Consider the following 23974-nt stretch of genomic DNA (forward strand, 5'->3'; position numbering starts at 1 on the left):
AGGGAGGCAGGGGCAGAAGAGAGAAGCACAGGGTGTAGGGGTGACGAGGGGTCAGGGCCAGGAGAAGGTGGAAGGTCCACAGGTCCTGGGCACAGGGATGGGTGGGCAGGAGACTGGGGCGAATGCTGGACCTGGTTCTGCACTGACAAGGTGACACTTCTGTCTAACTGTAGCGCTTAGAAGGGGAAGGAGGGTAACTGACACTGGTGGCAGGAGGGCCAGGAAGGAGGCCACTGTGACAGTGCCGGGGCCGCAGGAAGGGAGTGGCCACGGGCTGGAGAGAAGCGGGCCCGCTCAGGGTGTGGTGACGGGTGTGCGTGTGTCACGTGGAAAGGTGGTGTGCATGCCGGCGGGGGAGGAAAGACAAGACGACACCTCGTTTCTTGCTTGGGCAACTTGGGATGGTGGAAACACACAGAAATTACAGGTACGGGAGCAGAGGGGTGTGGCCGGATGAGCCCAAACGAACACTGACTGAGAGCCTGTCACGTGAGGCGCGTGGGGATGGCTCCCTAGTGCCAGGGAGCCCAGAGCCCAGCAAGGAGACACCACCCTGTAGACTATACTCTGGGCAGAGGCTGCGAGTCTGTGACTTCAAGTGATCGGAAACCCCCACACGATGCCCACACGATGACCGAGCCACAGGTGGCCGAGGTCGAATGTCAGCAGCGCACTGGGGTGGGGGCGGGGGGACTCAGAGGCCCCCACACTCGATGGCAGCACAGCCCTTGCCTTCCTGATGCTTAGCGGACGGCCAGGCACACAGCCCCGCCAGGAGATGCAGCCCGCAGCCACCAGTGGTGCCCAGGGACACGCCTCTCCCAGAGAGCTGGCTCTGACCAGGGCAGGAAACCGGTGTGAAGATAAGATGACATCAAGAAGAAACAAGGGACAGGGACAAGGAAGGTGGGTTTGTTTTCCACAGGTGGACACACCGTGCTGTGCCAAGCGGCCTGTGCACTCCCCAGACGGCCACTCCTTCCTACCCGAGTCCATCGCCTCCTTTCCTCTCCGCCTCCTTCCTCTTTCCCCTTCCTGTCTGGCCCTCAGACCCGTCAGTGCCCAGCGTCTCTGATGGCTGCTGGGTGACTGCCCAGGGCTGGCTGGTGACCAGGAGTTGAGCAGCCCGTGAGTGACAGATGCACTAGTGGAACCTCAGGAGCTGCGTGAGGGGACGGAGTGGCAAGGACACCCAGAGCCCGCGAAGTGCAGGCCTCCTGCTGGCAGCCTCTATGCTGACGGACGACGCGCTAGGCCCAGCATGTCAGAGAAGCACCATGCCCGGATGGGACACCAGCCTGTCCCTCCACGGTCCCTTGCACAGGTCCCCTCTCCTAACCAAAGTCCTGGACAAGCTGCACACTAGATTTTCTTACCCTGAAGAGTTTGTTAAGCAAACGACAGTTACGCATATTTCTCAAGTGCTTCTCCAAACCTGGGTGTGCGGCCCTGGTACATACCCGGGGGCATCCTGAATTTCATTCCTAAGTGAAACCAAGACGGTAAAGAAACATTTCGGTAGATTTCTAGCATCTGACCAGGTCTCTGGGGGAAGCTGAACATGCGTAACTTGCATTAGCAAAGAAAGGACACACCAGGAAACAGCTCAGGGGATGGAGGAAGGCGGTTTTCCTAACGTTCTCAGCGCGAGGCCCCAGCGGCCCCAGCAACCCTAACGGTTACTGAGAGTCTCAGTAACATTCTGGTCAGGTGCAAATGAACATGGGTCCGGTCCAACTTTTAAGATTGTGTTAAGATTTGTCTTAACAGGGTTCAGAACCAGAGAAAACACCAGCAAGAGAAGGGCCGTGAGAAGCAGACGACTCCCGGGAAGGCCTGACGCCGTTGAGACCAGGCCTGGAGCGGGCAGGCTGCCCAGGGGTACAAGCCACTGAGGGAGAATCGGGGACACGAAGGGGGCCCTAGCAGCATGTCGGGGAGCTGTGTGCAGGAGGGCCCATCACTCAAACACCTACCGGTGCCCCGTGGGGCAGGCACACTGAGGCCCAGCGGAACTGGAACAGAACGCTGGAGACGCCTCCCGGCCCCAGGGGAGACAGCACCTAGCTCCCCACATCTTTGCTGCCTTAGTCACTCACCATTCCCCAAACACCTTGTCCTATCAAACTGGTCTGCATGCTCCAGGAACCAGATGTTTACGTCTCCTAGGATTACGGCACATGCCAAGCGGAGAGGACGTCTCTGGACTGGGCCTAACACCTCCATGGGACGAGCAGGCCCAGCAGACCCAGTGGGAGTCTGCTAAGAAGAGGGCGGGCGGCGCGCAGGCGCAGAAAATGCCCGGGACAAGCAGCAGGCAGTGGGGACAGCAAAAGCCTGGCCTGAGTCCCAGAGGGCTGCGCTCGGGAAGCACACATTTCCGTTCAGGTGTAGGGCGATGGAGGACACGTGGAAGGGATGGCTACTGTCACTGTCCTTCAGCCACTGTCCCATGACCTCAATCCTTCCAGAATGCATGCGAGGCTTTCCAGCCCATCCTCAGGCAGGTCCCTCGGTGTGAGACATCTTTTGACTTGCTTTCCCTGACCTTTAGGTCCCTGACATCCTAAATGTCCTTAAGCCACAGCTCAAGTGCCACTTCCCCCAAGAAGCTCGCCTGACCCTGTCACGGTGCCACCACCCATCGGTGACTTGCATGCCGCAGTGTCCCTGTGCAAGAATCCTTCATGCTCTTCCCATTTGTCCCAGGGTGACGGGGCCGTCCCCTGGGCCCTGGATCCTTCTTGCTGCCTGACCCACATGAAGAGAGGCTTTGGCCTGTTGGACCGAACTCGCCCTAGGACTATGGGGAGAGAACGAGAATGCATTTCAGCACCCACTGCCATTTAAATCGGTCAGTTCAGGTTCACTGCTCTCAATCCCCTTGGAAGGAAGCCTTTAGATCGTTTGAGTCTCCGGCAGAAGCAGCAGGTCACCAGGCCAAGAACAGCGTGAGGTGTGACAACTGTACTCTAAGTGGCACCCCTTCAGAATTACCTGTTGGGCTGACGACAGTCCCAAGAACAATGGAGTGAAGACATTCGAGTATAAAGGGCTGCTGTGATAGCAATGCCTCGCCCTCCGCCCTCCGCGGGGCTCATCTTAGAAAGAAGCAGAGGCCACATGAGGAGAAATCACTTCTCTGGGGTTTCAGTTTTCAGATGTCAAATGCTCTTAATGGCGCTAGAGGCCGAGGGTGCTTTTCCTTTAATGAAACAAAGCACCTCCCATCTCTGGCCCCTTGGGCTCCTTTGTGGAGCCAGTGCCGAGAGCGCAGCATTTCCGAAGCCAGATGCCTTAGACTCCCTCTGTCCCCAACATTCTCGTACCCAAACTTAATTAAAATGCCCTCAAATCTTAATTCTGTGGCACACGGTCCAGTTAACTGACAGTTCTGGAACCCAAACTGCTCAAAAGGGATACTGCAGATATTCTTAAGATAATGCACACTTACTTTCTGTTCATACAGGCAAAAAATACAGTCAAGAGCTAGGATTGTCTGAAGGCCAAGTTTTCACGATTGGTGAAAAGAGCTTGCCAGAGTGCCTGCTGAGGAAACAGAGGGCGTCTGTGCGCCGGGGCCGGGAGGGGCAGGAAGAAGGGTGTTCAGCCTTCCTAGAGCAAGAACAGCGTTGCTGGGGCTCTGAAAAGTTAGGTCCTGGCACCAAAGGAAGACTGCACCCCAAGGTGCTCACCACAGCAGGCCATCTTCACCTGGCCCCTGGATGGTTCCCAAAGATGGAAACGACGTGCCCACACTAGGACCCTGGGCTTGGACAGGCCTCTGCAAGTCACCAGGGCCACCTCGTCGGTTTAGAGGGGAGAGGGCAGTCCAGTAGGTGAAGCGGCCTGCCCAAGCTCTTACGTACTGCATTAGAACAGACCCAACACGAGGCTCCAGCAGCAGTACCTCCCTAAGCTTCCTATGTGCCTGGCAGCTTCCTGTGATTTCACTTCATCCTCACGGAGGCTCACAAAGCAAGAGGCAAGTAAAAGTGTCATCCTGAGGAAAGAAACTGAGGCTGGGCGGATACACGAATCACGCAAGGACAAACCAATTTTAAATGCAACCTAAATGTGGCCCTGCTGCTGTCTCATTTTCACAGATTCAAGGGAATGGCGGCTGTTCTGGTTTTTGGACAGATGCAGATTCCAGCGAAGGACAACAGACGGACACTGCCTCCTGAAGTGTCAGTGTTCCCTCTCTGAAGTTTCCAAAGTGAACTGCTTACAGAAATGGCTACAACTACCCCCTCCTGGACCCGAGCCCCCCTGCCACGGGATTTAGCAGCAACTCCCACCAAGGGCCAGAGTGTATCCCTCCATTTGCAGGATCTGGGCTGGCTTTGTGATTTGACCTTGGGAATGCAATGGAAGCGACAGAGGCCGATTCTGAGCCGAGGCTTTCTGATACCTTGCATGCTTCCATTTGTTTCCTTGGACCCCTGCCAGCTGCCTTGTGAACAGGCCCAGGCTGGCCTGACGGAGGCTGACAGAGCACGAGGGTCTGAGCCAAATCAGCCCAATTGTCCCCGCTGAGTTGCCAGAAATGTTAACAACTCCAGCCAAAATCAGCTACGCCCGGGCCAGGTCAACGCAATCACCCTGCTAACCTGTGTCCTAAGCAACGACAAACGATTTTCGTGGTTTTAAGTCACCAAGTCTTGGGGTGGCTTGTTACACAGCAAAACCTAACTAGCGACCCAGCCCTCCAACTCCACCTCGGCCCACCCAGGAAAGGCCTACTTTCCATGGCCTTGCTTCCTATGTGAGGAATATCCCTTTTTAACCACAGAACACTTGAAACGGCTGACCCAAGGCCCAAGGGGAGGCCAGAATAAAAAGGCCAAAACCTGCCTGCCAGTTTGTGCCTGAGTTGATAATGCACCAAGTGTGGCCACTGACGTTCCCCTTCCCCACTCCCCGCCACCGTCCCAGTGCACAGTCCTTAAGGCCACAGAGAAGCAGCCTGCATACTGTTCCCATCCAGTGGGGGATCTGAAGAAGGGCAGATCCAGCCATGGGCACCAGCACACATGTTGGGACACACAGGCTACAAATGGGCGACCGCGTTCCCCGGTTTGCACAGAAAGAGCGGCAGGGAGCTACTGACTCACCGAGGGCACAGGTAACGTGCCATGCCGGCTGAGAAAGGAGTTAGAGACGGACACACTGATGCCCTGAGTGGCACTGCCGTCCTCGGGGGTGAAGGCCACTTTAGTTTGCTGGACACAGTAGGAGACAGAGGAGAAGGAAGAAGCAGCATAGGAGGCCTGCTGGACAGAGGGACGAGAGAGAAGACAGGGAAGGAGAGAGAAAAGCAGACAACAGTCAGGCGTGTACGTGAAAGGCCAAGCAGGCTGCTACCTAATGTGCCGGACATTCTGGAGAGGGATGGCTTCTTGGCTCAGGTCAGGGATCACAGATACCTGCCGACGGCAACCTGGATGGGAGGGGGCCCTCCTTCACTTCCCCACAATGGAGTTAAAGCTCACTTTCATACAAATTACGTCCACTGGAAGTAGTGAGGTGCAAGGAGGCCGAATTTGAGCCCCGGCCCCTCCACTTATTTAGGTCCTCAGGTTCCTCCTCTGTGGGTATAGATCATATACAAGCTGTGATCAAACAATATGGTGAATGTTTAAATACAAAAAAATTTATCACAGTAAAAGACACATCGCCATTAATCCCCTCAAAGTATTCTCCGTCACTTCGAACACACTTATCCCATTGTTCTTGCCACTTTCTGAAGCGGTTCTGGAAGTCCTCTATCGGGAGTGTCTTTAGTTGCGCTGTCGTAGCTGCCTCGATGTCCTGAATCATTTTGACTTTGGGGAAGAGCCAGGAGTCAAACGATCCCAGATCTGGTGAACAGGTGGATGGGGACACACCGCAATGTTTTTATTTGACAGAAACTGCCATGTACCAGAAGCGCAATGTGACATGGAGCATTGTCATGACGGAGGATGATTTACAGCACACTTTAAAGCACACCTTCTCTCAATCGTAGCTCACACCCGACTGACTGCACCGAACAAGTTGAAACATGTCACACACTGTTACTAAGGTTCAACACGCTGCTTTCCACATTGAAGGTCCCTGCCTTTCTGTTGGATGGACTCAGCAGCAGCATTCACCATATTTTGTGATCACAAAGGAAAGGCTCTGTGTCACACTTTGCTTCTGGTATGGCAATTTCTGTCAAATAAAATCATTATGGTGTGTCCTCATCCACCTTATTCACCAAATCTGACACTGCAATTTCTGGCTCTTCCCCATAGTCAAAATGATTCAGGACATCGAGGCAGCCACGACAGCGCAACTAAAGATACTCACAAAACAGGACTTCCAGAACTGTTTCAGAAAGTCGTAAGAATGATGGGATAAGTGTGTTCGAAGCGAGGGGCATTAATGGCAGTGTGTCTTTTACTGTGATACATTTGTTTTTATTTAAACACTCACCGTAGCTCTTGATCACGCCTCGTAGTTATTCACGCGGCAGCAGAGTGCAGACCGGGAGCCAGGCTGCCTGGCTTTGAATCGGGGCCCAGCTACTTGTCACCTGTTTGACCTTGGGCATTACTTGAAGCTCTCTGGGCCTAAGGCCTTTCATCTGTAAAGTGGGGATAACATTGTACAGGGCTATCTATTTGCAAAGAACTTACCGTGTTTTCCGGAAAATAAGACCTAGGCAGACAATCAGTTCTAATGCATCTTTTGGAGCAAAAATTAATGTAAGACCCGGTCTTATTTTACTATAATATAAAACCCGGTCTTAATATAATATAATACTGGATCTTATTTTAATTTTTGCTCTTAAAGACTCATTAGAGCTGATTGTCTGCCTAGGTCTTAATTTCGGGGAAACATGGTGGAATTGTGCCTTCCACAGTGTACATGAACCAACAGCATAAGTCATTAATTATTACTTCCATTTCTGTTGGTACAATGGGATGACATTTCATGCGCGTGCATTTGAGAGGGTGTGCCAAGCCGCCGGCACAGGCACGGGTGAGCCTGGGCTTCGGTCACACTTGGGCTTTTTCCCCCATCTTCCACTCTGGCAGCGGGCTTTGGGGAAGCCTCTCCAGCGCTCTCAGCCTCAATTTACTGAAAATTGGATGACGGGGACTGTGGTGTGAAGCCACAGGAAAGCCCCAGTGCTTACACGAGGATATGCTCTGTAGGGTGTCTGTCCAGCTCACAGGACCCCAGGCAGGCCTCTTCCTGGGGGTCTCCTCACTTCCGCCTTGCCAGTGTGGTACAAGGTCCACAGAGCTCTCTTAGACAGCCTGGCTCCAAGCATGCTCATTAGGGATCTGTCCCCAAATATGCGGAGGCCTGGGCTCCATGGGACCGGGAAGATGCCCAAGAACGGCCAGTGGGAACCTGTGGATGCCCGCAGGAGGCGGTGAGAGCATCTCAAATCTCAATGAGATCTGGTTCAGCTGTTTAACCAAACAGTTTAGTTAGAGGGTCCCTGGGGCAGGCATTTATATTTTGGTGGTAAAAATCTCTTTCTGAAACATTTTCAGAGCAATTTACATTCATATTCAGGGCAGGTGAAGAACTGAGACCAAGTGTAACTTGTGAGACACAGCTAGTTAGTGGAAGGACTGGAACCCAGGACTCCCAGCTCCGAGCTCGGCCTTTCTTCTATGAGACAGGCTGTCTCCCAAGCGGCTGGCTGTGGTTCTGCCGGCTCAGCCCGAGCTCATGAACCAGGCGGGCTCAGGGGCTCCCGGGGCTGTGCGACGGCTCGCGCCCCATCACAGAACTGCTGAGCCCCAGGGGGCTGCACGGAGTAACCCAGGGACCTTTGCTGTGCAGGCAGCAGCCGTGTCCCAGGAAAATCAGAGGAGCACCTTCAGGTCCTCTCACAGTGGATAAAAGATGGCCCAGCTACCACACTGGTCCCCTCTTTGGTTCAAACGCTACCAGACTGGCCAGCATATGAGCAAAATAGCACATGCAGCTCTGAAAAAGCCTCCCCCTTTGGGGCATACTCTTCCTGGGGAGCATGTCTCGATGGATTCTAAAGGCTGAGCAGAACCCACTTGGGTAGTAAGCTGGTAGCAGAAAGGTGTAGAGGCACGCCCCCCGACAGGTACCCCCCTTGTGGCCCCAGAATCTCCCAGGTTGCCCGCAGGACAGCCTGCCCCCTGCTGACTCGAGCTGCATCACCTATATGGAGTCCTTACTCGGGAGGGATTTTTTTAGAGGAGGAAGGGTGCCATGGCTGAATTACAAAGCGGCTCTGTTTAAAGCCATCCTGCCTCAATAGAGCTTGTTTTCACTGGGGCATCTCTGGCCGGGGTGGACGTAAGTCACGCTATATAGTTAGGCCCATTATGTAAATCAAGTCCACAGATGGCCCTACACAGACCGTGCCCTGTGCTTTGATTGAGTCCCTCCTTTCTGGGAGGTCTATATTGGAGCCAGAGAAGAGAGAAAAAAATGAAGAGACTGTCAGCAGAGAAAACAAACTTTCTGAGTACAAGCCAGTCCCAGCTGCACGGGCTGCTCTGGAAAAGAAAGGCGCCACGGCCCCCAGGGTGGGGGGATGGCAGAGCAGGAGGCCGGCTGCCCATGAGCGTGCTGGGTGGGGGAAGTGGGGTGTGGCGCGGTCACCAGCAGCCCAGGACCCTGGCCCGGCGGAGGACGAGGTTCTAGTTCCTAGAGGCCCTTCAGGACAGGAGAGTCGGTGGTAGCTGGGGCAGTGTGGGGGGAGAGCTGGGAGGGGCGGCTTACCAGCTGCCGCTGCTTGGGGGGCAGGGCGGGGGGCGGCGCCAGCTCCTGCGGGCCGTCCCCACTGCTGAAGGAGTCGTTGAAGCCGTACACTTCCATCAGGTGCTTGTTCTTCTGCTGGTAGATGTGCTCGTTCTGCGGCGTCTGGTAGAACATGGAGGGCTGCGGCTCTGAGTAGTCTTCGAGCAGCTGCATGTAGGCCAGCACTGTGGGACAGAGAGGGCAGATGGCAGCCCCTGGCGCTCTGCTCCCCTCCTCCCAGCAGCCCGGGGGGCCAAGAAACCACTGGCACCCCACACCAGAGAGCAGGAAGCACCAGGGGTGAGCCCCATCAACTATGGACTCTGGGCGACAACGACGGGTCAGTGCAGGTTCGCTGACGTGACAAACATGGCACTCTGGTGACAGTGGGGAGGCAGAGCGTGGGGGGCAGGGATAGATGGGAAAACTACTTTCCACTGAGAGATGCTGCGACCCTCAAACTGCTCTAAGAAATAAAGTCTATTTTAAAAAAGCATACTGGGGCACTTCACCCCCTTGCTGAAAAGCCCTCGGGGGTTTCCAGGCACACTCGAGGGGCATAGCTGGGCCCCCCCAACGCACCACTTCCAGTTCCTCTCACTCAGCCCCTGCTCAGCCCCCCTCTTCTTTCAGTTCCTGGGCCGCCCTCAGGGATTCCCGCACATGCTGTTCTCTGCACTTCCCCCACCTGCTCATCCCCACTCTTTCCCTCCTCAGTGGCTCGGGCTCCCCAACCTGCTTCTCATTCGTTTCCTTCTTAGCTCTCCCCACAGTGGGTCAGCCGCAGTCTGGGGGCTTTTTCTACTCATCTAATTTTTCCTGAGCACCTACTATGTGTTAGACTGGGCCTACACAGAGGCCAGCGAAACAAATCCTCTGCCTTGTGGGGCTCAGCCTGCTCTCCCCGACAGAAAACAGACCGTGGTGGGGTGCACATTAGGGGAGAAATGCATCCTGTGGGGAACAGTGAAGTGGGGTGGCAATGGGGTACTTCCCTAGACTGTGGCTGAGCTATGTGGGGGGTGGGGAAGTCTTCCACACCGAGGCTACAGGCCAGGCAAAGGCCCAAAGGGGACGGGGGCACAGGTGGGCAGAGCACAGCGGGCCAGGGGAGAGAAGGAAGTGAGGCGATCACCAGGGAGGGGCCAGGAAGGAGGCTGAGGTGGAACTGGTGGGACCCCACAGAAGGGTTCCCGTGGGTTGTGCCTGGAGCTGCTCTGTCTTGAGAGGACGATGTGCGGCAGCTGTGGGGGCGGAGGGGGGTGGAGGGAGTGAGAGCAGTCTGGTTCAGGGCATATTTTCAAAGGAGATGCAACAGGATTTACTGCCTCTCACTTGAGAGCTGAAGCTCCAGGAGGGCAGGCCACACGTCCTGTCCACTGCTGAGACACTGGTGCCTGACATACAGTAGGCGTCCGCAAACATGTGTAGAATGAATGAATGAATGAATGAATGGAACACGTGTCCCTACCTGGTGACTTAGCCCCTGGTACTTGTAAAGTACCACTGGGTGTGCAAGAAATAGCAGTGACCACACTCAGTGCCCCCTTCCAGCTGCAGGGCTAGAAACACCCTCAGGAGAGGACAAACAGTAGAAAAGTGCTCGAATTCCAAAGAATGCATCCTGTCCATAGAAACCCTCCTGGAAACCCCAGCCCTTGCCACTGCTGCTGCCCCACGGTGGAGCTGCCTGCGCCCCTGACGCCTGCCCAGGGGCAGGCTCCTTTGCCTGTGCTGCGCAGCAGGCAGCATCCACAGAGACCTCACCGCCCCAGAAGTGAGAAGTCAGAGAACAAAGCCTTGGCTGTCATGTCTCAGTGACCTCATCCTTGCAGGTTCCTTCTCCCAGAGGCAGGTCCCTCCGCCCTCACATGGCGGCATCCATGCACACTTTCATCCTGACTTTGGGGTTAGTGGTCAGAGTCCCACCTACACAGCCAGGCCCTTCTGAAGGCTGCAGAGGGTTCTGGGAGAAGTGCCAGTTTGGAGCTGACTGCCCAGTCACCTGGCGAACTCACGGAGCTGTGAAGGCTGGGCTGGAGCAGACGCCCTTTCTCCAAGCCCCACGCACCTTTGTAAAGTGGATCCGCACTGGACATTCCCCACAGCAAAGCTCAGGGGAAGGCAGCTCTGAAATCCTGCCCCGCCTTCCCCTCCTCCAGGTGGTGGAGGCGGCGTCCAGGTGTCGGGGTGTTGCCCAGACACACGTGTGCACCGCAGTGTGGAGGGCAAGGCACGGTTATGCCCCTGCACCTGGGAACGCGCATAAGCACGCTGGCTTACGAGAGCCGCTGCACACACGCTAAGCGGTGCAAGGATGACGACAGCTGCAGGGAAAAGGCCGCAGGTCTGGAAGCAAAGGAACTGAAGTCCGTGTGTGGCAGGCATGGGGATGGCAGGGATTTAAGTCACTATCCTGAGTGGGTGCCTTCCCTGTGGTTCACCTCCCAAGTGCCATAGGCATCTGCCTTGGTGGAGCTGAGATTCAGATACCAAGAAAAATGGCAAGGACAATTATGCAGGGCTTAATTTTGTATTTTCAAATAACCACAAAGTCGGGGGCTTAACTGGAGTCCCAACCCAGGCAGCAAACTAAAGGACAGAGACCCTTTGTTGAGGACGGCAGACGAAGGTAGGGACGTGACCTTGCTCTTCTCTTCCTCATTTGGGGTCTAGGAAGACAGGAAATGCCTTTCTCTAGGTTTGTCTTTCTGGCACCCTTCACTGAAAGAGGGCGTTCAAAGTCACCTTCTCTATTTAAAAGAATCAGTAGGAATGTCTTAGCTCCAACCAGCAAGCCCTGGTGGAGCCTGGCCATAAAAGGCGGGCAGGAAAGGATGGTCCCCCGGTCAGGCTGGCTGCTGCTGCTGAAAATGCTGCTCACAGTCCTCGCCAAGCCCCACAATGCCTTTTTCTTACTGCTGCACAACCACCACCACTGGGGTCCGGAGGAAGATGAAAGGCTAGAGGGGACCCCAAACGCCGGCCCACTGCTCCCTAAGACTGAACACAACCACAGCAGGAAGCTTCAGTAGGACGTGCTCTCCTAACACTGGAGTCCTGGCAGAGAACGGCGAACCACGCACAGAGAAACGGCAGTGATGTTCACAACTTCGGGAACCGAGGGCCAGTCCGTTTCAAAGGTAGACCCGCACGAGGGCTCTGAGAGCAGAGCAGTGCGGCAGCCTGCGGCACCCGCGGGCTCCCGACTGTGGGCAGACACGGACAGGCAGCTTGTCGGGCACACGGGCCGTGGGGCGGCCCTCAGCAAGGGGGGCTGGGGACCCTCAGGACATCAGAGGCTGCTCGGTGACACGGGGACAGTGCACGGATGAGCGTTGTCAGCATCCGCCAAATAGAAGGAGGATGACGACGTCCTCCTCTCCCGCAAAGCAGCTTTGTGAGGAGTTTCCAGGGTCACAGTCAGACCGGAACTCTCCGAGGGTGAAGAGTGAACTTGAGATTACAGCAAGCCTTGGAGAGCCTCGAGTCTGGGGTCCTTGCAGAGGGCACAGAAAAGACAACCTGCTGTGTGGGGGTCACCACAGAAACCTGGATGGGGTCCCAATGAAGGAGGGTGTGCCCTTGCTCCTCAGCATGGGGGGCAGGGTCCCTGCTCTGAAGCCCACATCTTGATCTTGGGCAAGGCTTAGCTTCTTTGAGCTCTGCTTTGTTCACCTATAAAACGGGAGCGAATGACACCTTTCCGGCCAGGTAGTAAGGAGCAAATACTCGTATAGCGGGGCATGTGAAGCCTGAGCCCAGGGCATGTAGCTCCAGGAACAATCAGTAGGTTTTAAAGGTTTGCAGGCACAAGAGCTACAGACCTCAATGGATGAGATCAAGCCTAAATTAACAGAAAACATCTCAGTCCCTGGAGACTTGCTGCTGTTAAAGGAAACAATGGCTGCCTCTCCCTTTCCTTCCCTTCTCTCCAGCCCTCAGGACTGCCGCCCTGCACCTGTTCTAAAAGCCGGCAGAGGCGGCTCCTGGCTCCTGGGCCAGGCAGCACACGCATGTGCGGTTTGCAGGATGTAGTCCTGCCCTGAGTTCTGGGTTCAGACTCGGAAGGGAGGGGAGGGGAGGAAAGGAAAGGAAAGGGTGTGAGCCCAGAGCACCAAGCTGCTCAAGTCAGGTAAGGTGAGGGGGGTGTGTGGGGGAGGGCAGCAGCTCTTGAAGCACTTGCCCGTGCAGAGGCAGAGGCACAGAAGGAGACATTTCTGGCACTGCCGTTTGTAGCTCCCTCCTCAAGCGCCCTGGTTCCTAACGAGCCAACGAACACGACAGATGGCAATGACATCATTAGCCTCACAGAGCCAGCTCTCCCTTCGAGTTGGGGGACTGCACTGCTGAGGCCATTACACGAGATGGGCGACACCCCATGAGGATGAGGAGCAGGGGAACACGTTAGGCCCTGGGGGGCTGCCTCTTTGCACGGCCCACCCCGCTGGCCCTTGGGGCAATCCCTGCTGTGTTTAACCCGGCCAGGTCTCCCCTGGGACAGTGGCCTGCCCTAGGAGGGCCAATCAGATGTTCTCACTAGGGAATTTGGAAGGGAGATTCAATTTCAAGTTTGGAGAAGTTCTCTGCTGGCTGCTTCACCTGAGGCCAGGAATCCTGGGGGTGGGGCTGATGTGGCGACACACATCCAAATGGGGACAGCCGGTCCGCCCAAGGAAAAACAAGCAGAACTGTGCCAGTGATGTGGGGAGAGGGCCGGGGGCAGAGACAGAGGCAACGGGGAGCAGCGGGGGAGCTAGCAGAAAAAACGATCAAGTAGAACGCCACTTTGGAATTCGATGGCAAATTCACAGTTGGAAAATATTCAAAATACGAACATCCAGAACGTCAGCTCCACCCCTGGGCCTCAATAACATCATGTATTAAAAGATCTGGTCCAAGAGGTGTCCTGAGGCCACCTCAGGTTCCAAGTCGTTATGTGACATTTCAGAGCAAACAGGAGACAGTGGCACCAGGTCTCTCTCATCAGCCACCCAGCACACTACCGGGGACTCTGAGAACACCGGTCAGGGTGGCAGCAAGCTCTACTCAAAGTCACATGTCCACCATGCCTTACCCAGTTGTTGCTGTAACACTGTCCTGAATGCCAGCACACTCGTTTCCCTCTGTCACCATGCGCTCGGGCCAGAAGGTCACCTGACTGCCACCTTTCTACAAGAGGCCAAACACCTGGGCTCTGTGGAGACCAGATTTAACCGAGGCCATGAGGAGAGGTCAGCTTATCAGGCTTTAAAAACCATCACCAATGTTGGCAAAATGGAGCTCCCAGAAGTGCCCACGCACATACCTGGGGTCCTATCTTTTATGAACTTATGAGGCCACTGGTTTGACTCTGCTCTAATGCTTAAATAAAACACACCACCACTTTAGGGTACAAAATGTGCTTCCTGACAAAAGCTCAACAAAAGCTTACTGTGTTTGTTTTTCTTCTCTGGAAGAGGAGGCGGTTTTTCGGGGTCACCCGTTGATTCGGGAGCAGTGAAATCACCCACAAATTCGACAGAGGCTGAGGAACCTCCTTGCTGAAAGGGGAGAATAGCAGCAAAGGGCGTGAAGGGGCCGGCCTGGACCGCGGCGGGGGTCTGCAGGTCCTCCTCGGAGATGTTGTCGTACTGGGACGGGTGCCGCTCGTAGGACACCCTGCAGCCGGAGCTGTCCGCGGTCTGGGAGGCAGCGCTCCTGCGCTTCTTCTCGGGGAGGGCAGGCGGCATGTCTGTCGGCTGCCCCGGGGCCAAGGGCCCCTCCAGCTGGGGACAGCTGCCAAGAGGCAACTGGAAAGGATGGCTAAGAAACGGAGACCCCGACTCCCCCAAGGACTCCGGCAGCGGGCTAAGGTTACAGGCCACTTGCTGAGGTATCTGGTCCACGTTCGAGAGGTCTTCCTGGAGGAATTCGTAGTCGGGGTCATACTGATCTGCGTTCAAGACAGGAAAGACGCACCGTCAGACACAAGACCCCGCAGAAAAACGGCCACCCGCCGCCTGGGCCCAGCCCTGGCCTTCAGGTTGGGATACAACCGTGTCTCCCACCTCACCTAGAAGGCCCTTGCTTTACTGATATTCTTCATTTGTCTCCCTGCTTATGAAAGTAAGAACAGATGGGAATACGGCTGCTTGCTATTCTATTCTTTGTCCTTTCCTGTATCTTTTGAATTGCTTAAAAAAAAAATACGTGACCACTGTCGAAAATGTGGGGGAAAAAAACAATGTCAAAACATCCACAATCCCATAATCTAACTATAATCTCTGTTTACGATTTAATGTGTTTCCTTCCAAGTCTTTCCCCCCCACAGGATTCTTTGTTTTTAAACCAACTTCAGAAAATACTAAGTAAGTGCTCTAGCATTCTGAGCGCCGATCGATCGCTAGATCACAACTGAGTTTTTATTAGCTATGTATGATTCCGTCAAATGGACGTATCATGATTTGTCTGGTTTTCTACCACTGAGTAGTCAGATTATTTCCTGTTTATCACTCCTCTTAATGAGGCTGAGATTACGTCCTTGGACAGAAATCTTGCTATAAATCTCTGATTATGTGCTTAAGATAAACTCACAGAAGTGAAATATCTAGTTCATGGGACACGAACAGCTTTGCTCTCTAAGCCTCGTGCCAAACTGCCTTTCAGACTCGCATCCGGCCCTCGCCGCAGGTGGCCAGCGCCAACGAGGGCTCAGCCTGTGCTGTTCACCTGCCCTCATCCTCTGTCAAAAGTTGTCAGGGGCACGCCCCTTCATCTGTAGTTCTGAGCACAGATGGCCCTCGATGTTGGCAAAGGGAGTCGGATTACACACTGACAGATTCACCGTGACAACAGCTACCATATGAGTGTCTCCTACGTGGCCTGGTCTCGTTATTTCATTTAAACTTTCAACCTCCTAGAGAGACAGATATTGGCCCCCTCATTGCGCAGATGAAGAGACCGAGGCCCAGATTCTGAATGAGTCGGCCAAGGTCACGTAGCCAGTGATTGGCATCACAGTACGACCTCGAAGAAGCCACCAGAAATGACGGGACCGTAGTGACAATGAGGCCCGCAGCCCACCTAGTGTTTCACAGCTTGTGTTCCGGGAGCACTGCCCGCTGTCCCTGTCCCTGTCCAGGGAGGACAGCTGCTCGTCCGACTTGCTGAGCTTGCCGATGCTGCTGCAGGGGGACAGGCGGGGGGACTCCCCGCCGTACGAGTGGCTGCCCCCCGACAGGCGCCTCTGCGCGTAACAGTCCACGTCAAAGTCCTGGAGTGGAAAAACAACAACAATCCAAGTCACTTCTGAGAAATGGTGGCAGAGACCAAAGGCGAGGGAGCTGGTCCGTTTACTTAGAGAAAGAAATGCTGCCAGCCTGGAAACCTGCTGCAAAGGCCCAAGTCTCTGATGGAAGCAGTAACGCCTGTCTGGACAGGCAGAAGCCTTTGGGAGCACTGGAGTGTGTGGCTGGGGAGGGCCTCGGAGCCGAGCTCAGGTCCTGGGGAGACAGCTCTGGGCTCCAGCCTGCCATGCCCACCCCCCAGCTCCAGCCCCAGCCCCACATGGGAACTTCTACCGTGTCCTGCAGAGAGAAGAACGACTAAGGAAACTCCAACCCATCCGACAGACATCCTCTAACACACGGGGCTGAAGGAATGGACTTCCCCGACCCAAAGCCTCCCCCACCTTTCCAGGTGGGGCTGCATTACCTGTCTATTAATTCCAACGGGCAAACTAGAGCCACTGGTGGCCCGACTCATGGGGGCCACGATGGCCACTCGGGTGGGAGAGGGAGCCGACTGCCTTTTCTTCGGTGGCAACGCTGGTGGGGGACTGAAATAGATGGAGAAATCCCGTCACACCAAACAACCCAAACAAAACTCTTTTAAACAGACAGGAGGGTACAGAATTATTCATTATTCATTATTAAACACTTCACACCTACTTTTTACACTTTCCACTCCCATCCCACTCCCCTCCTGCCAAAATAATCCTATCAGTGCCAAAAAAAACTAGTATCAGAAAAACCCTTTCTTTTCCTTCCATAATAAACTGGACCAGTTTTCGCTTGGCTAAGGCTACAAGACAAGCCGTGGGGAGTTCTGGGAGTGTGTGGCCAGGCAGGGCGCTGGGGCTGGACTCACGTCCTCCAGAGACGCCCCACGAGGAAGGTCAAACTTCCAAGGTTTCTTCTGACAAGCAAGGGGCTGGGCTCACAGTTCTTACCCTACTGGCACTGGCTTCTTTTCGGCTCATTCTACCCATCCATTCATCATATTATGTCATAAACAGAGGAGGGTGCTAGCAAAATAGAAAGTTACCTATTATCCACCACCCGAATGCCAGGTAAGGGGGGTTTGGGGGGTGCGACCTCTTCATCAGTAGAGTCTGGGAGTAGCTCGGGCGGCTGTAACATGCCGGTTGTCTTGTTTAGAATTTCCATCTCTCGATCTGTCAGGGGGAGCTCAGACGGGCTGAGAATGGAAAAGAACTGGGGTTACAGAAGGTTCCAGAACACAGGTGGGGAAATGACAGGTGGGGGGCCTGGGCAGAGCACTGGACATGCACCCCGTACTCCACGGCACAGGCAGCGTTGCCAGTTGGGTTTGATCACCAACAAAAGACAGGAGATGGGCCAAGTCCTGACTGTATCCCAGTTTCCTCGCCTGTAAAAGGAACCATTAGACGAGATGATCTAAAGGCTCTCTAAATTGCTCTAAATTTATGTTTTATATTTCACTTGGGGCTTGTAGTAGATAAGGCCAAATGCTCTTAAGCCAAATCTCCGAAACCCAACCTCACAGTTCTTTCTAATTCTGAAGGGCAGCTGGTCAGGAGAAGCACGAGGTGGGGTCCCTGTGCACACCTATCCCACCCTTACAAGGAGTCACGGTGACTATGGACCTTGAGACCAGGAAACACCAAAGCACGTGTGAGCTACCCACACTCTCACATAACACAGGCACAGAGCAGAACTCACTGAAACGGGAATGTGGGCCTCAAACGGTCTACCTGGCATGGGCTGCTCGACTGGGTTCCCATTTAAGGGCAGAGCCAAGGTGACCACAGGGACGCGAGGGTTTAGTCAGCACTTACCCATCGGGTTTGCAGGCGGGGGAGCTGGGTTTCACTGGGCTTGTTGGAGACGGGTGCCCCTGCTTCTCAATGGTGAGTCTGACCAGCTCCTACACCCCACACAAGAGAAAAGCAATGAGGCCCGAGGAAAGTTCCTCACAGCTGAGTGTGCACGACGGTGTGGGTCAGTGGCCTGCTCCCCAGTCTTGTTTCTGTGCCCCCAGCTTTCCCACACACCACACATGCAAGCGTTATTTCACTGAGGTAATCTGTCTGACTTCCCAAAATGTTCCTGCCCTCCAAAGATACCTTCACAGCCTGTCGAGAAAGTTCAAATGAATCAAGGTACTTCCTCTTAGAAGGGGGAAATGACAAACCCTGCTGTCTCAAAATGACTAAGTTCATCACACAAATGAAATTCCCGGTAGCACAGACTGCCAGGCGCTTTGGGGGGAAGCACCACTCCAGTTCTCTGCAGCGTGCAGGATGCTGCCCCCCAGTGAGCCTCTGGCTCTGGGAGGGTGGGTTCCGAAAGTGAGCCGGTTATGGGTGTGGCGGCAGCTGGGGTCCTGAGGTGACTGGCTGGGATCTCTGTCAACAGACAGAACGTTAAGGGCATATTAGCCAGCAGAGAAATAACCTTAAAAACTACTTTTACAATAGGAAGGTGGAGGATGAGGAGGAGATAGTATCGGGCTCCCTTGCTTTCTCAGTCAGGATGCACGTCCCCCCGTCTGTCTGATGAGCCCTGATGACGGCGTACACCCGTGAAGCACCACTCAGAAATACAGGACATTTCCACCGCTCTCTCGAGACAATCTGCCCCACCCCAGCCACTTTTTCACTCGTGGTTCTCACATCACTTTTGCCTAGAACTTGATATACGTCCATTGGAAGCATCCAGCGTATGCTCTCTTGCGCCTATTGTCTTTCTCTGAACAGCTTCGTGGACAGCTAACTCACATGCCGTAAAATCCAGCCATTCAGAGGCAGTTCGGTGGCTTTTAGTCTGGTCACAGAGTTGTGTCACCATCGACACAATCAATTTTAGGACTTTTCCTTACGTCCCAAAGAAATGGTATTCCCAGTCGCTCCTCGCTTCCCGCCGCCCTCCCAGACCCAGGCAACACTAACCTACTCTGTCGCACAGCGTAACACCCACAGCTCTGTGCGCCTGTGCCTGAGGGGTCTGTCCTTCTCACTGCTAAGTTGTATGGGTGAACCCCACTTTCTCTGTCCACTCTCCTGTGGATGGACATCTCAGGAGGACCCACATGTGGTGCAGCCGGAGCTCAGGCTCTCAGCATGAATGTCTATTTAGCAAGTTACAGAGGAGGCGGCCATGGATGCCAGTGGGCAAGCAAGTGACGTGTTCCTGCAAAGCCTCCCAAACTCAAAACGCCACACGCAGGAATCACAACAGACGCGGAAAGGCAAAGAGACAGCCTTCCTAGAGCAAGGATTGTTTAGAAGATGAACACACCAAGAGAAACATCAAAGAAGAAACCCGCAAATGCAAACACCAGTGATCAATAATCATTAGAGAGTCTCCCGTTTAGATGGTAATAACATAGAAACTTCCAGACGTGGTGGATGGGAATAATGCTTTGGACAGCCTTTCTAGAGGATGACTTGTCAGTACATATCAAAAGCCTTAAATATTTGCATTTTTAAAATAATAATTTAGTCCAAGGAAAATGTCATGGATGTGTGTAAAAATTAAGCCACAAAGGATGGTGATCACAGCATCATATGTAATAAAATTAGACCATTCCCTATTCCGTAATTAAATATGCAGTACTAGGTACTGATTACATAATATGCTAGAACCAAACAACGGACCATTATATTGCCATTAAAAACCAAGTCACAACAAGAACATATGACAGCATGAAGAGAAAATGTAATACAACGTTAAGTGGAAAAATAGCCAGGTGGTACACTGGTGTATATATAGTACGTTTTGGAAATAAAACCAAACCAAGAATACACATATAGTAAAAAATGTGGCCATGAAACACTCCTGATTTTCTTGTTTTTGTTTCTGTGCTCTTCAGAAATTTTCTACAATGGGTATGTGTTACTTCTGAAATACTGATTTAAAAAAATCAATAAATAAAGACATACTTCATATAACCAGAACCAGCGTCACCCCCTCTCAGTGGAGACCTGCTCTTAGAGAAACGTGTAGAATCAAGTGCTGGCGGAAGAAAGGTCAGAATTTTCCTGTCATCACACTGTAGAAGTTAAATAAAATCTCCCAGACACTGCAGGAACAGCTACCTAGCTGGGGTGACAGACAGGATGGAGATGAGACCAGGTGACTGGGAGAGACAGCAGCTGATGTGAAGGCTGCACGCCTCGCCTGGAGGACGATGGGAGAGGCAGCTTGCCCTAAGAGCACGGCACACAGAAGCGCATCGTGGCCTCCGAGGAGTCAGAGGGCCCGGCAAAGTGCCTTGCAAACCCCACGTTCACGCTCGCTCTTCTTCACAAGCAGGGCAAAAGGAAGAGCAAGAAGTCTGCGTGCATCTGCTGACATAAGAAAAAATCCCACTAATTCTTTACTGATCTGTGAGCAATTATAATTAGAATGTCATCTTTCTGGAGAGGTAACTGAGTGAACTCGACTAACTAACGATGGCAAAAGCATCACGGAATGACAGGGACATGTGCAAGCAGGCATCCGAATTCCAGAATGCCGTCACGATCAGCCGCTCTCCCTTCCACCAGTGCGCTGGCCTGGACTGGAAGAAAGTGAAAGGGGGGCAGCTTTGTGTACCCACCACCCAGCTTCCGGCCCGAAGAGACCAGTCAGAAGGTGTAGTCCCAGCCTGCCTTCAGCATCACAGACAGAAGAGAACCCTCAGAATGTACACGTATCCAGCTACCATGCCAACACCCCGCTCTCCTTCGGAAATGACCGACTCCTCCTGTTGAAGGCAGGGTTCCCGAGAGGATGTCACACTTTGCAATCCACAGGTTAGGAAAATGCTGAGAAAGACGGCACCAACCGTGTGTCCAGAACCAGCGACCATAAGCTAGACAACTGCCAGTTCACCAAAAAGCAGTTTTCAAAAGCCAAAAGGTATTTGGAAAAGTGCCTTTCTAAATAAATACACAATACTTTATTTCCATGTGCATTTTATTGCTCTTGAAAATGATCAGAGATGCTTCCACCTTATATGACCTTCAACAAATCAAAGTACAGCCCTGGTGGTGCCCTATCCGTTCCCATTTCCTTCCTTGGCACTAAGACAAGGCCCCTGCCTGGCAGAGGGGCCCCTGTGAGCTGCCCGTGGCCAACACCAATGTCCCGAGACTCACTGCCATGCTGCCCCCACCACAAAGGTCCCCAAGGATGCCACATCATGGCCGGTGTGCTCCAGGTTCAGGCAGAGGGAAAACATGCCTGAACGGAAACTACACCATTTGCCAACCCACGGCCTGACGCTCCTGCTCATGCCCCATCGCTGCCTACCCTCTGTCACTTTCAGGCCCTGTGACTCTCGGGGACCAGAGCCCAGGGACACATGTACTTGTGGCCATGACACAACCCTTGTACGGGTTAGCTGTTCTGAGACACGTTCTTCACTCAGGATACTGAATATAGGCCAGTGGGGAGTTTCCTGTAACAGGGATGGCCTGCCCCAGTGTGCTTTTTTATGGTGACAAAAGGGACCTTCCCTGCCCACATCCAAAGTGGGTGAGAGGCAGTGACAGAAGAGAGGAAGTGACTTCTTTCTCATCCACACTCACGAAGAGGCAAAACGCAGCGCAGGCTCTGGACAGGGGTGCCGAGTGATTCCTGGAGGTTGATGCCTGGCCCCAAGGCAGCCAGGGGAGGTCTCGGATGCGCCCCCCAAGTGGGATGCCGCAGACACCCACAGAGAGGCAGTGCCGGGCTGGGGACGTGAGGGGGGAAGGGCACAACTTAAAAACTGGGCACCTTTGTGTCCAACATAATAAAATCAGGTAGTTGGGGCAAGGCACTACAACGCCAGCAATACATGCCTGCAGGAGCCCCCCAAAAAGGCCCTGTAGGAGCTCACGGATAACTGACAGACCTCCTCTCGGCCTTGTCACTAAGTGGAGCAAGCAGCGCGAGACAGCACATGTGGGCCCCTGAAGCCAGACTTCTGGCTGGGACAGAACGTGCTTCTACAGCCCAACGCCCTCGAGAGTGAAAAAGCAGGAAGTGTTTGGTGTAGTCTTCACGCTAGCACGTTTGCCAGAAAAAATCCTTTGTGAGCTGCTCAGAAAATAGGCTGGGGAGGGGGGATTGGAGGAATGAGAGATGTCTTACTTTAAGTAAGACACCCTGTTCTTTTAAAACACAAAACAACAATAAAAATACCCCCAAACCCTGAATGTACGAAACTGAAATAGATGTGTGCTGTGTTTTTTGACTTACAAAGTATAATCCATATGACTCCTAGAGGAAAATGTCTACTACGTATAACCAATGGTCCTCTTCTCTTTCTCTTCCCCTCTCTTCCTTTCACTCTTCCTCCTCCTCTTTAAAGCAGGAATACTTAACCCACTACACGTGGTAATTACTCAGCTTCACGGTGACTAACTGGAGTCTAACCACGCAGCCACACAAAGAGCTGCTTCAAATGACGGTAACCTGAAGGTCAAAAATAATTCTGGAACATGTTTAATAACGTCTTAATAATCACACTGACGGAAGTAGCAGGTGCTGTTATGCTGAGACTGTTGCGTTTGTAATGTGGGAAAAACCAAGCGAGTCGTTATGCTGAGGCTGTTGAAACTGGGATTTTCAGCGTGGGAGGGGGAAAATTCAGATACAAGTTTGAAGAGTTTAAGTAAAAACCCTGGTGGTTCTGAATGTGAATTGGATGTACTAGTATAAACTCAAGATGTACTGTTTTAAAGAAACGAAACATGGGACCAACCAGGAGCAATGAAGAAACTTGAGCCTTGGAGTGTGGACTCTAAATACCATTTTCCACTAAAAGGAGCCAGGTTTCCTTAAAGGGATGGCTGATTTCAGGTCTGTGGTAAGAAATGTACAAGATGACTTATATTATAACTCAGTAATAAAACCACAAATAACCTAATTAAAAAATGGGCAAAGGATTTGAAGAAACATTTCTCCAAAGATATACAAATGGCCAAGAAACACAGGAAAGACGCCCGCCATTATCACCCATTAGAGAAAAGCAAACCCAAACCACAGGGAGTTACCACTTCACAGGCACCAGGACGGCAGCACAAAGACCGACCGACAGTGGCAAAGCTTGGTGAGAATGTGGAGAAACTGGAACCCTCATCTACTGCTGGGAGGATGACGCAAAAGGATGCAGCTGCTTTACACAGTGGTCCATACGACCCGGCAATCGTACTCCTACATGGACGCCCAAGAGAAATGAAAACATGGCCACACAAAAACTTGTCCACAAACGTCCACAGCAGCAGTATTCACAATTGCCAAAAGGTGGAAACAACTCAAATGTCCATGAATAAATAATATGTGGTCCATCCACACAATGGAATGTTACTCAGCCATAAAAAGGGATGAAGTTCTGACACTTGCTACGACGTGGACGAACTCTGAAAACGTGATGCTGAGTGACAGGAGCCAGTCACAAAAGGCTACACAGTATATGACTCCGTTTATATGAAATGTCCAGGGCAGGCAAATCTATACACAGAAAGCAGCTGAGTGGCTGCCTAGCTATGAGGGGCGGGGAGGGGGAGAAATGGGCGAGGGGGAGTACGAAGGGTATGGGCTTACTTTCTGAAGTGATGACAATGTTCTAAAACTGACTGTGGTGATGGCCGCACAACTCTGTGAATGTGCTAGAAATCATTAAATTGTACGTTGTCTATGGGAGAACCACATGGTATGGGAATTATACCTCCATAAAGCCATCACCTCTACACATAAATAAGCAGCACAGGGTGAGCCCGCAACGTGTTTTCATCCCCAAAGTGAGAAAACAATCAAAGGCTTCTAGGGTCACGTCACCGTGAACTCAGGAAACGACCTGCAGCGTTCCCTGTGCGGAGATGGGACTTGGCATTATTAAGGACAGTAAGTGCAGGGACTAGAACCTACCAAGGGTACTTAAATTCATGAGTTCCAAATGATATTTGGATATGGGCAAACTCAATCCC

The 23974-nt window shown here is 53.1% G+C and overlaps 1 protein-coding gene across 15 annotated transcripts in view; it reads right to left on the reverse strand.

Annotated features, from left to right (window-relative positions):
• Positions 1–23974, reverse strand: part of RAPGEF1 (Rap guanine nucleotide exchange factor 1) — a 133539-nt gene that overhangs the window by 28650 nt on the left and 80915 nt on the right. For 7 of the 15 annotated variants that reach the window (XM_033122746.1, XM_033122740.1, XM_033122742.1 and 4 more), the window contains 6 exons: positions 17852–17940; positions 17077–17229; positions 16465–16588; positions 15835–16024; positions 14204–14704; positions 8752–8954 (listed from right to left, as the gene is read on the reverse strand). In XM_033122746.1, coding sequence (XP_032978637.1) covers positions 8752–8954; positions 14204–14704; positions 15835–16024; positions 16465–16588; positions 17077–17229; positions 17852–17940 — 1260 coding nt within the window. Of the gene's footprint in view, positions 1–5117; positions 5277–8751; positions 8955–14203; positions 14705–15834; positions 16025–16464; positions 16589–17076; positions 17230–17851; positions 17941–23974 lie in introns of all 15 variants that reach the window. The other 8 variants (XM_033122741.1, XM_033122735.1, XM_033122734.1 and 5 more) reach the window with 2 other exon arrangements.

The sequence above is a fragment of the Rhinolophus ferrumequinum genome, chromosome 12 (assembly GCF_004115265.2).
Source record: "Rhinolophus ferrumequinum isolate MPI-CBG mRhiFer1 chromosome 12, mRhiFer1_v1.p, whole genome shotgun sequence".
In the NCBI taxonomy this organism is placed as follows: Eukaryota; Metazoa; Chordata; class Mammalia; order Chiroptera; family Rhinolophidae; genus Rhinolophus; species Rhinolophus ferrumequinum.